The sequence below is a fragment of the Puma concolor genome, chromosome D4 (genome assembly GCF_028749965.1).
Source record: "Puma concolor isolate L17-30 chromosome D4, mPumCon1.1.hap2, whole genome shotgun sequence".
NCBI lineage: Eukaryota > Metazoa > Chordata > Mammalia > Carnivora > Felidae > Puma > Puma concolor.
The window spans coordinates 1,501,691-1,514,411 of NC_141679.1; the positions used below are offsets into that span (position 1 = coordinate 1,501,691).

The following is a 12,721-nucleotide window of genomic DNA, read 5'->3' on the forward strand; positions in this document are numbered from 1 at the left end:
GCAGTCTCTAGGGTGCCGAGTGGCTGAGGAGGGCGGGGTGGCATTGGCTCTTCTGCTGGCCTGTCTGCTGTGACCCACGTAGGGCGGGGCTTGTCTTCCTGTGCCTGGGACATTGCAGTTTCTGAGTGTCACTGTCCAAGGCCATCAGCTACCAGCCATTGTGTCTCAGCACCTTGCTTTAACTCTCTGTGCAGTGGCTCCTGCCCCTCCCCTAGCAGTGTCGGGTCGGGGGCAGCCAGGGCCCCACCGGCCACCTTTACCCTCCTGCTCCTGTAGGAAGGTGTTTGACCGAGTGATTTAATCCAGGAAGAGCTGTTTAACCAGGACAGTGAGAGGACCGTGGTTTGGGGTCACTCTGCTGGACAGAGGGTGACATGGTGGGGCAAGGTCACATGGGGCCGTGGACACCGCTGGGACAGGTGACAGGCAGGGTCTGATGCCAGGGGCGAACATTCTGACCCCACGGCCTCTGGCCTCAGGCTTCCTGGTTACGGAGATGGCTGCCTGGATGCATGTTAACATGGAAAATATACATGACATGCTCTGTGACACTGTCCTTGTTCTCAGGGGGAGGGGGTCTAGAGAAGACAAGGAGCGGTCTGCAGCCACAGAGCTGAGGAGGAGCTCGTAGAAGGGTGTCCTTGCCCCTTGTGTGTCTGCCTCGTGTGGCATGGTAGTCGAAATGGTCGCTGCGGTGCACCTGGGACTAGAACGTTGATTCAGGAGGGGGAGGCAGGACGGAGAAAAAGGTACTAGTTGGCGCTGGTCTGAGCTGCTTACAGGGTTGGCAGTGTGCAGAAAGGATGGGCTTTAAATTAGCTTTTAAGTTTGTGCTGCTGAAAAACTTGTAGTGTCATATGAAGTGCTTTCATGTTCTTAAGTCATCAGACAGCACGTGAGGTAAGCATTTTATGGATGAAGGTGACACTCCCGGAATTTAGTTTCACTTCCTCTCAGTGGGTTTTAGAGAGCGGTGGTGGACTGGTGAAGAATTTGAGTGTTTGGGGCGATATTTTCCAGCAGGTCAATGTGGGCAGTAACCAGCCGTATAAGCCTTCTCTGCAGCGTCTCCTGGTGCTTCTGACTGTGGCAGAGACCTCAGCCACGGGGCAGGGGTTTGGGGCAGCGGAGAGTGTGGGGTGGCAGAAGTGTGTGGTGACTCAGGACAGAAGTCAAGGGAAGACTGGGCAAGGAAGGTGCATTTCAAGTTGCATACACAATTTGGAGCCAGCAGAAACCGAGTCATGTGAAATTGCCTCTGTTGTTTTTTTTTCCTGACAAATGTAAAGAAACAGTAATGTGAAGATAGTGCCTTTTGCCTGTTAAGTGCTGTTAGGTTCCCGCTATGGCACTGAGCAGGGAATGGAGAGCCTAGAAGGAGCAACTTGGAACTGGGGAGAGGCTTTCTCTGCAACTCAAGGTAGAACCCAACACATATTTTCCATAAACATGTTTTTGTAAGCAGTAGACAGATCCGAAATGGTCTTTTTTGACCTTGGCCCATTACATTATTGTCTAGGAAGACACATTCAGAATTTTCAACAACCACTGTTGGAAGGTAACTTTCTCATTCATTAGAACCTGTCTGTATTAATCATTTTAGAAACAGGAATATGTATAGCTTTATAGATCTTTTAAGCATCATGCTAGCCCTTGGAGGCTGTTGGGAGTGAAGATGGGGAGAGTTGGCTCTAACCAGAGCTTTCTCAACCTGGTTGGAATCGAGGTTCTACCCCAGAACTGCGATATCCGGGTCTTCACTGGGCCTCAGGAACCTGCGTCTTCCAAAGGAAAACCTCCCTAGTCTGGCCCAGGTCAGGTGGACCAGCGCTGGGCAGGGCTGCCGGGTTCAGGCATCTTCTTCTGAGCCCTGGTCCTCTGCAGCATCGAGGAAGCCTCTGCTCTCCACACAGGGGCCGAGGGTGTGGAGTTTACAGGGGGAGATGCACACTCACCTGCCCCGTTGCCCCATGGGGCTGGGAGGCCTGGTTTGCACAGTGTGTGGTCCTTTTCAGGGTGAAAGATGGATCCAGTCCATACTGTCACTGTAGAGTGGGCCCCCAGAAACTATCTGTTCTTAGGTGGGTTTTTAAAATCAGTTACAGGTGAGGGGCGCCTGGGTGGCGCAGTCGGTTAAGCGTCCGACTTCAGCCAGGTCACGATCTCGCGGTCCGTGAGTTCGAGCCCTGCGTCAGGCTCTGGGCTGATGGCTCAGAGCCTGGAGCCTGTTTCCGACTCTGTGTCTCCCTCTCTCTCTGCCCCTCCCCTGTTCATGCTCTGTCTCTCTCTGTCCCAAAAAAAAAAAAAAAAAAAAAAAATTGAAAAATCAGTTACAGGTGAAATTAGTATTTATTTTGTGGGAATTTATTTGTTAGAAACACGGTATTGGGACCGGGGACCTAGAGATGGTTATGTTTTGTGCTTTCCGCCCCAGCACACGGTGCCTGCCACGTCCACCAGAGTCCCCCAGTCTGAATGTAGGCGCACGTAAGACATGTCAGAATGGATTTGGCAGCAGCGTGTGTGGTTCCTGGATGAACCATACTCCTTAGACCCTGGCTGTGCTTCAGAATCATTGCTGGAATTTTTGAAAAAAAACGACAGAGCTGCTAGAGGCCCACCCACCTCAGGTCTGTGAATGGAGATGTTGTAGGCTCTAGCGATCCTGGTGTGTTTGTTCAGAGCTATGTGAGTGAAACCGAGGCCCGGTGAGTCTGAAGATACACGTGTGTTGTCTTCCTGGCCTCCCCCGTGAAACGTCGATGAGCTCCTGCTGCACATTCTTCAGAACCGCCGAGGTCTGGAGCACCGACAGCACCACGTGCTGGTGAGGAGGCAGCGCGGCAGGAGCGCCCGGTCACAGCTGCCGGGAACGCAGACCGGCCACCGTGGACGACCACGTGATGGTTTCTTGGGAAACTGCTCATCCTCTTACCATAAGGTTCCAGCAGTCACGCTCTGTGGTATTTACCCAGAGGAATTAAAAGCTTATGTCTACACAAAACTCTGCACACGATGTATACAGCAGCTGCACTCACAATGCCATGACTTGGAAGTAGCCAAGGTGTCCTTCAGCAGGTCAACGAGTAAATAAATGGTAGGCCCTCCAGGCAATGGAATGTTCTTCAGTGCAAAAGAAAACGGGTTATCAAGTCATAGAGAGACGTGGGTGAACCTTGATTGCATTCACGAAGTGAAAGAAGCTGATCTGAAAAGGATTCCACCTGTGTGACATTCTGGAAAAGGCAGAACTGTGGAGACAGTAAAAAGTCCATGGAGGGATGAACAGGGGGATGATAGGATTTTAGGGCAGTGAGACTATCATGTGTGACATTGTAAGGGTGGATGCATGTCCGTGTACGTTTGTCCAGCCCGTAGAATGAACACGTAGAGGGAACCCTAACGTAAAATGTGGGCTCTAGTCAATAAGCACGATGTGTCAAAATGGGGTCATCCGTGATGACTGCTGTGTCACACTGACTAGCAGGGTGTATGGTGTGTTTCTTCCCTGAGTTTTCCTTACACTTAAAGCTGCTAAAAAAATAATGTCTTTTAATTGAGAAAAATCTCCTTGATGCGTCTGGCCCATGCCAGCACTTGCCGGGTGCTGGGCAGCGTGGCCGCGCGGGCATGTGGTCCGGGCCCTTCCTTGCACGAGTGAGATGCGGCTCCCATGGCATGTGAGCAGGTGGTTCAGACTGAACTGATGCTGATGAAGTCAGGCCCTGTTCTGCTTGTGGAACTAGTGTTTGAGCTGAGGTTTGAAAGTAGAGTAGGAGTTGAGCATGGTGATAATGGGGAGGAAGTCTCTTCCCTCAGAGGAGATGGAGGAGATGCGTGTGCGCTGGCCCTGAGGTGGTGTGCAAGGAGCCCAGGTGGCGGCGAGGGGAGGAGACGGCAGGGGCAGGGGTGCAGTTGGGTCCCAGCATGGCCCAGGCTTTAGACTTACCATAGGGGCCGTGAAAGAGGGAACGGGTTGTTACAAGTTGCTTTGTAACTGTCACACACCCGTGTGTGTGTGTGTGTGTGTGTACAGGTGTGTGTGTGCAGTCAAACCCAACTTCAGGGGAATGTTCCCGACAGCCCCTCCCCATCTCCCCATCAGGTTCCCTGCCCACCAGCTCTCCTAATTTTCTGTCAGTGGTTCCCTTTGCTTTATCGTGTGTACCCCGAGTGCTAAGTGGAGATGTGGAAGAAGGCAGGCTTCCCTGGGGGGCCCCGTGGATGGAGTGGCCCGGGTCAGGGAGCACAGGTGGAGCCAGGAGTAAGGTCGGCTCGTAGGAGATGGGAGCAGTGTGGCAGGAACTTGTGTGGTCGGAGGTGAGGAGGAGGCTCCCGGGGCTCCCCCAGGTGTGTGTGGCCCTCAGCAAGGTGCAGGGAATCGGAGGAGAAACCGGCTGCTACCACCCTGAGGGGCGTGGAAGAGGGTGGGGTAGGCGGCGGGAGCGGCCCACCCCCCAGGCCTAGTGAAGGGTAGGGCTCGGAATGGGAGCGGATCGAGCGGGCTTGCACTGTCAGAAGTGGGGGTCTCGTGGCACCTGGTGCATGCGTGGGGGCTGGGCAGGGAAGTCGGGGATCTCAGAGGGCTTCGCAAGTCACCGGCCCCAGAGCCTACAGGCCAGGGGAGCCTGCCGGAGCGGGACTGTGCCGGCCTGTCAGAGGCGGTCTCCCGGGGCTGTGCCGGGATGGGAGCTGCCACCAGGAAGCCGAGACCTCTGGGTGCCCACGTCCTTGCTGGCCTCCTTCCACCAGACCGGCCGCAGGCTGTTGATGGCCAGTGATGGGTCTGCGGGAGAGCATACCTGCCTGCTGTCTCACCTGGGAGGAGGGGGACTTGCTGTTGGCGTCTGGGGGCCGGGGCTCGACAAGGTGCGTGTGCAAATGTGAGGGAGATGAGGGCTGGTCGGTGACGTCATCAGACTGTCCCATCAAGTGGCGCTGGGCTTTCTGTGTTAACAGTCTCTTTGTAAATACAGCTCTACCTCCACACAACATACCTCCCAACACGTCGGGGCAGGGTCAGCAGATGTCACCCCAGAAACGGAGACACTGTGAGTAAAAGGTTGTGGTCGCCACAGGACTTCAGCTGATAAGACAGGTCCATCTCTAGGAAAGCAGGGTCTCCCAGGCATGACCACACAGATGCAACGGTCACGCGACCTGCTAGGAGTAGAGAGTGATGGCATCTTCACCTGCGCCAGTGGAGCGAGTGCGAGTGAGGAGCCCACGCTGCCCCGTTCTGCCCTGTTCGATGCCACCTTGGCTGGCCTGCCACTGCGCTCACCCCTGGGCCTCGGGGCCATGCGGGACGGCCCTACACGCTATACACGACCTGCCTGCTGCCAGTTGGCGGTGCGTGGCTCAGGCCCATCGCCCCAGTCACCATATGGAGGTCTGCCTTGGTCCCGCGGGGCAGGTGCTGCGCCGTCCTGGCTGCTGCCTGTGCATGTCCCCTGGAGCACTTCCAGCGGTGTGCTATCGTAACGATCACTTTTTAGCATCCCCAGATGTTCCACACTGTACTGTTGCTCTACTTTACTAGTAAGTTTTTGAAATTTGGCATTTAAAAAAAATTTACGTGATAGTCATATAGTTCTTACTAAAGCCACCATTCCTGTGGTTTTTCCTTAAGCTTTTTTGTTACGGAAAGACTTTAAATGTGACAGTAATACAGAGGGCAGCGTCATGAGCAGCTGTGTGCCCACTGAACGGCTTTAACAGATGATAAAGTTTGTTTCACATCTTTCTTTAAAGAAATACATTATTAGGCTTTTCTGGAAGTCACATCTATCTACCTCAAGCAGGTTTTTATATTTTCCTGCCTCATACATATGGAGTAACAAATGGTGGTGTTAATCTGTAATTAAATGCCGTATTGTACGTGTCATTCTGCCCTTGCTATTTTTGGCGGTGTGTCCATGTTCATCTCTTTCTGTGTTTATCTTTTAAAAGCCGATGTGCATGTATTAACGTCAAGCCCCCAGGGGTCTGACAGCGTATTCTGCCGCAGAGAACCGTGGTGTCTCGTGTGGAACAGAAGGTCTGCTTACTCTTCCTCCCTTTCGAGTCTTGAGCATCGTCCTCAGACTCACAGTCTTTTCCCAGGACCTTTCATTCAGATTTTTGTGAGTTTATTTTAGTCCATGTGCTATGAAGTGATACAGGCCATCTGGTCTCATGTCTTTTTGAAAGGTCATTTTTTTTAAAAACCTGAAAACCAGTCATTTTTTAGGAACAGAAACCGCATCTGCCTTTAGCAGCCACTCGGCAAGGTGTCTTTGGGAGGTGGACCCGCTCGCCGTGGGGTCTCCTGGTGGCTTCTCAGAGCGCGGTGACAGGAGGGCACGGCCTGTCCAGTCCGCAGGGGACAGAGACTGGCTTGTTCTGTCGGGCTCACACAGCCACGTGGATGGTGTGCCTTCCTGCCCCCGTCTCCATCGGCCCACATGCACGGCGTTCTTTGCTGCGGGGCACTGCCATTCCCGCTCAGAGGGAGAGGGCCAGGGGCTAGACAGATTTGGATATGACTCAGGACACGTCCATCACTCGTGAGACCCCTGCTCTTGAAGACTCGGGCACCGTGTGAGCTTTGGCAATGCTGCACCCCGTGAGGTCCACGTGTGCTGCCCAGACTCGGCAGTGGTGGAGGTGCTGGGTGAGCACCCTGCTGGCTCCTGGCCCTGGGAGCTCTGTGCCCACAGTGCCGTGGTCAGGAAGGCAGCCCTTATCCTGGGGAACTGCTCGCGTTCCTGGAGTTTGGGGCTCCTGCTGGCCCGAGTGGCTTCCCCGGGGTCCCTGGGTCTTTCGGGTGCCCGCTTGCTTTTATTAGCAGAGCTGTGTGGAGCCTGCTTCTCTCCGGGTGACAGCCTCTGGCTCCTCTTGGGAAGGTCTTGCCTGGTGTCAGCTGCCCCAGCCGCCCTGAGCTCTGGGAGCTGGTGCTTCTGGAAACTGACAGCGTTCAGCCCCTCCCGCCTCTGCCTTCATGCCAGTCTTTGGCCCGTGGGGCCTGCCTTCCAGAGGTTACTCATCTGGAAGAGGATGGAAATAAGTTACACAAAATTCTCCTTCATGTGGCTTTATGTCTTAACTTCTGTAGAATATCACTATTGAGTAAATACATCCCTTTGAATACAGGTAATGGCGTTGGGAAATTTGACCTTTTTTGTAGGTCTTGAAACCTAGTATTGGTGATAGGGAACATATTGACTTACTCTTTGAATCTGAATTTTCAAATCTGTGTTTTTTATGCCACACCTGAAAATCGTGCATCGCGCTCATCGGCATTAGAGAATTTAAAAATTCGTTACTTTGTCACTCTTGTTGGTTTTGGCTAGCGTGGCTTCTCTGTGGTAACGTGCCTGGTGGTCAAGTCCGTGCTGGCTGGCTAGGCTAGCTGGTTCCCGGCAGAGCCTCCCGGTCGACACCATTCCTTCCAAGATGTGTGTGGTCTTTAGAGGCCGCTGGGTGGGGGGGGGGGGGGTTGCTGGCAGCATGTCATCCCGGGTGGCTCCCATGGCACGCTGTCCGGCCGCTGTGTGTGTTTTCCTCATCGTTCGCAAAGAAGTCTCTAAACATTGTTTTCATCATGAGAACATTTTTCATACGGCGACTAAATGCCTTTTTCACGTGCCTCTCTCAGTCTGTGTAGTCTGCTAACAACAGCTTCTCTTGATAGAGCATCTGTGACAGGAGAACAAGGACCCCCATGTGTAGCCGGGGTCAGTCCTGAGAGGCGTCCTTGTCACGCAGCACAGTGCTCCGCTTAGTGGTGCGAGGACACTGAGAACCAGAACTGGTGCACAGGGAGGCATGCCGCGCGCAGAGGCAGGCCTGGCTTATCGGGCAGTTCTCCAGCCTTCAGAGAAGTGTAGACAGGTTAATTCACTTACTAGACTGGGTTCTGAGAGATTAGTAGCTCACTTTGCAGGTTCTCAAAGGTTTATTGGAAGTCAGTGACTTCAGTATGATTTTAGAAAATGTTCTTTCTTTGGAAATCTTTGTTCTTAAGTTATGGTTTGTTTTTAGGGAAAGTCTGTGCTTTTCAGGAAGTTTGTAGCGCATGATGGTCAAAATTTTAGGGAAACAAAAGGGTCCCCTTCCCTTGAATGCTGCTGTGTATTGGCATGGCCGATGTTCCGTGTGCTTTCTCAGAAGTTTCGTGGAGCAGGTCAGCCACAGGAGGCAGTAAATTGCACTTCTCACAGTGATTTGGGGTGTAGTGTTAGAGCTTGAATGGAGTTCATAGTGTTCTTTGCAACTGAATTTGGCCACAATTCAGAATCGCCTGAGAAGGGACTTAACCAGTTACAGCATCGTGAGTCTCAGACTTTGAGGCTCTAATCTCCTGGGTTGGAACTGTTTGATCAGAAGTGTCTCCTCGTATGTTTGCATGTGCATATGTGTATGTGGGGTGAATATGTGTGTATGTGAGGTGAACATGCATGTGCATGTGTGTGTATTTGGGGTGAGTGCGTGTACATGTCTGTGCAGCGAATGTGTGCGTGTGCATGCATGTGGGATGTGTGTATGGGTGAGGGTGCATGTATTTGTGATGAACACGTGCATGTATGTAGGGTGAGTGCGTATACGTGTACAGTGAATGTGCGTATGTATATGCACGTGTGGTGGACGTGTGTGAGTGCATGCACATGTATATAGGGTAAGGGCATTTGTGTGTGGTGAATGTGAGCGTGTGCATGTGAGTGTATGTGAGGTGAGTGAATGTGCATGTGTTTGCATTGAACGTGTGTGTGTATGTGGGGAGCGTGAGTGTATGTGTGGCGAATGTGTGTGCCTGTGCATAAGTGTGTGTGTGGCAAAAATGTGTGCACGTGCACATGTATATGTGGTGAGCATGCGTGTGTGGGGAGTGTGCTCTGTGGTGAATGTGTGTGTGCGTGTGTGGTGAGTGTGTGTGTGGTGTTGGTGTGCATGCATATTGAGTGTACTGTGGTGTGTTGAGTGTGTGTGGTGAGTGTGCTATATGTGTGGTAAGTGTGAGTGCAGGTGCATGTTTTGGTGAGTGCTGTGTGGTGGGTGTGAGCACATGTGGTGAATGTGTGTTTGGTGAGTGAGTGCATGTGGGGAGTGTGAGTGTGGTTGTGTGCGTGTGGTGAGTGCATGTGTGTGAGTGTGCTGTGTGGTGAGTGTGTGTGTGGTGAATGCAAGTGCATGTGTGTGATGAGTGTGCTATGTGTGATGAGTGTGGTGAATGTGTGTGTGGTGTCAGTGCATGTGTGGGGAGTTTGTGAGTGGTGACCATGCATGTTGTGTGTGTGTGTGTGTGTGGTGAGTGTGCTGTGTATGTGAGTGCGTATGTGTGGCGTGTGAGTGTGCATGGTGAGTGCATGTGTGGTGAGTACATGTGTGTGGTACAAGTGTGTGTGTGGTGAATGTGTGTGTGTGGTGACCACATGTGGTGTGTGGTGTGTGTGGCAAGTGTGCGTGTGTGGTGAGTGTGTGAGTGATATGCACATGTGCCAGCACCATCACTCTCAGCTAGTTGCCCTGCAGTTGTGGAAGTGACATCTCGAGCTTCCCTCCCAGCAGGCCGTGGGCTAGGCACTCGGAGATGGGCCCTCTCATTGGACCGTGACCGTGGCCTCTGGGTGTGTGGGTACCATGGGGGGGGAGAAGTTAGTCACCGTCCGGTGCTGCCTGGGCCGGGTGGCTCTGGGAGCTCCGGTTAGGCACTGGAGGGAGTTCAGAGAATGGGAGGGAGGGTTTGGGTTTAGGGATGCTCGTTCGTTCTTATATTTATTTAAATGTGTCTCGGAGAGTTGGCGGGGCGGGGGGGCAGGGAGAGGTATGGTTTGTGGGCTGCTGGTTTTCCTGGTGTTGCCCAGATTCTGAAGTTGGAGGAACGCTCTACCTGGTAAAGGATGTTGGCGTCCAGGGGTCTCTAGGCTTGGTTTTGTTGGGTTTCCAAACAAAGCTTAAGGAGGAGACGGTGTAGCCTCAGGGCCCCGTGTCTGCTGTCTGTCCCCACTGTTTGGGCTGTGGGGACACTCAGGGCTCAGGTGCCTGAGGCCTGACTTCATAGGCACCCCATCCCTGGCTTGTGCGGGGGAGCAGAGCCTTGAAGGGTGTCCTTCTCATTTTTATTACATTGCTAAGTAGTTTATGGTATTTGGAAGTGTTCTGATGCTGAGGCCACGGGCCCCGTCAACACACATTGGTCACCACGTGTCATGCTGGCCGATGGTGCCCTCTCAGACTCCGGGAGACCGAGGTCGTGGGCATGCAGGTGTGCAGGCCCGCGGGCCCAGCTGATCATCCTGCCTCCCGTCTGATGTGGGGCCTGGTCCTGCGTGTGTCCACAGCCATGTCTCCGCACGCTTGTTCTCGGGGCTGTGCTGGCACGGTCAGCACGAGGGGTGGCAGAGTGAGTGCGGCATCCGTAGGACAGGTGTATAAAGTCACGTTCTGAGAGCACAGATCCCAAGTTCGGTCCATGATGTATGTGAAGCGTGCGGCCTGGTTGTGGTTTTGCCTAATGGCCGCAAACTAAGTATAGAGGCAGCACCTGCCACATTTCACCGTTTGTATCAAGAAGCTTGTCAATAGCTGAAAACTGAATTTTAGTCTCAATAGGAATATTCCATTGCCTCACAGTCATGAGCGGAAGGGTCTGTCCCCACTGTGTCCCTTCGGAGCCTGTAGTCTTAGGGCTTTGAGAAGCCGGCAAGGGGCGGAGGGAGGGTGGTCCGGATGCCTGCAAGTTAAAATCCTAGCTTCAGTCTGTAATGTTGATCACCGTAAAATTAACTGTGTTTTAATGTTAAACATGAATTTCCAAAGGTGTTTGGGAAGTGGGATCAGTGTTGTGTTATCCCCTGAGGAGGGACAGGGCAGATGGGGACATGTGCTTGCCACTCTGGTGTCCTGAGCTCGTGCTCTGCTAACAGCTGCGTCGTTTTCTTTCCTTGTCGACGGAACAGCCAGACCAAATCCGTTCGGAATGCCTGGGATAGTGCCACCGTATGTCCCCCCCCAGATGCTCAACATTCCGCAGACCTCTCTGCAAGCAAAGCCTGTGGTGAGTCCTCCCCCCACCCCCCACTTCCTGCTCCCAACCTGCCTGCCTTGGGGGCTGCTGCCCTTGGAAGCTGCACAGACATCCGATTTTCGCGAAAACTAAGATCATTTCTGAAGCTGTCAAGCTGCTCTGTGGAGCAAGTGCCAGTGTTCGTTGAATTAAAGCTTAGCCAAGACCAGGCAGTGCTGACCGGAGTGCGCGCGTCACCTCTGCCCTCTCTTTCAGGCCCCGCAGGTGCCCAGCCCGGGTGCCGCGGGCCAGGGTCCACACCCGTACAGCCTCGCTGAGCCGGCCCTCACGTTGGAAACGAGTGGGAAGAGTCTGACCGAGCACAGCACCTACAGCAACATTCCTCACGAAGGAAAGCATACCCCGCTGTATGAACGGTCGTCCCCGATCCACCCAGCTCCAGGCGGCAGCCCCAACCACGTGGATTCAGCCTACTTTCCAGGGTCTTCTATGTCATCGTCTTCCGACAACGATGAAGGCAGTGGAGCGGCTGCAAAGTGAGTGGGTTGTGGAGCAGCTGTGGCTTCCCCGGGGTCGGTTGGCCGTGTCAGGCGCATCGGGCAACCTGGGCTCTGGGGCGGTCGAGAGCTGAGCACGGAGGCGTGGGGGTGTTGTTTGTTGCAGGAAGGCGATGTCACTGTGCACGGGTTGGGCTTCTTGGACATGGGCGAGGGGCAGTCAGACGCTTCCTTGAGGCTTCACAGGCTGGAAGTCTGTGCTTGTCGGCCGCGGCCTCGGGCCACTCCTCTGCTGCAGTGGAGGTTTAGGAAAATTGGTTCGTGTGACCCCTTAGACGTGGTGAAGTTATCTGGTAAAGTGCTGCTTACTCTTCCTGTCCCCTGGCCTGGAGGACCCCAGTCTCACCCCCGAGAAGCATTTTAAGTTAGACGCTGGTGGCTTCTAGTCTTCGCTCCTGGATTGAGGGGACCTTGAATTTCCTTCCCTCCTGAATTGAATCTAGCAATTCAGATCTCAGCTCAGCAGCTCGTAGACGATTCCTTAAATCATGCTGTTCACCTGTCTGGAACCAGAGACAGCTGCAGTCAATGTTGGAGTCATTGCTGGAGGGGAGTTTTTTTTTTTTCTTAAGTTTATTTTTGAGAGAGAGAGAGTGAGAATGAGAGCAAGTGGGGGAAGGGGCAGAGAGAGAGGGAGATAGAGCATCTCTAGCAGGGTCTGCACTGTCACCACAGAGTCACATGTGGGGCTCAATCCCACAACTCTGGGATCATGACCCGAGCTGAAATCGGGAGTTAGATGTTAAACTGACTGAGCCACCCAGGCTCCCCAGTAGAGAGGAGTGTTTTAAATGTGTGTCCCCGAGTAAATGAATTTTTAAATACGTAACTTGTTAGAGTCTGATCAAGAAAGTTTTCAGTGCACTATCTTCCTTCTCTTCCTAAAAACTCTTGAGTTTTAAGAAACCTGACTCACAAACAAGGAAGAAAAGGGGAAAGGAAAGGAAAGGAAAGGAAAGGAAAGGAAAGGAAAGGAAAGGAAAGGAAAGGAAGGCCTTTCTTATTTCTTCATCTCCTCTTCTTCACTGCACTCTGGCTCATGGCTGGACATCCAGGGCCCCTTGGCCCTCCATCCATGGAGATGGTTTCTCGTCTTCTGCAAATTCGCACTAGGCATGAAGGCTGAGGCTAGACGTCCCCTCTCTTGTTCTTTCCT

The 12,721-nt window shown here is 53.1% G+C and overlaps 1 protein-coding gene across 2 annotated transcripts in view; it reads left to right on the forward strand.

The window, feature by feature from the left end:
* Positions 1 to 12,721, forward strand: part of FAM120A (family with sequence similarity 120 member A) — a 95,785-nt gene that overhangs the window by 37,191 nt on the left and 45,873 nt on the right. For both annotated transcript variants that reach the window (XM_086684779.1, XM_086684778.1), the window contains exons 6-7: positions 10,941 to 11,038; positions 11,264 to 11,544. In XM_086684779.1, coding sequence (XP_086540905.1) covers positions 10,941 to 11,038; positions 11,264 to 11,544 — 379 coding nt within the window. The remainder of the gene's footprint in view (positions 1 to 10,940; positions 11,039 to 11,263; positions 11,545 to 12,721) is intronic.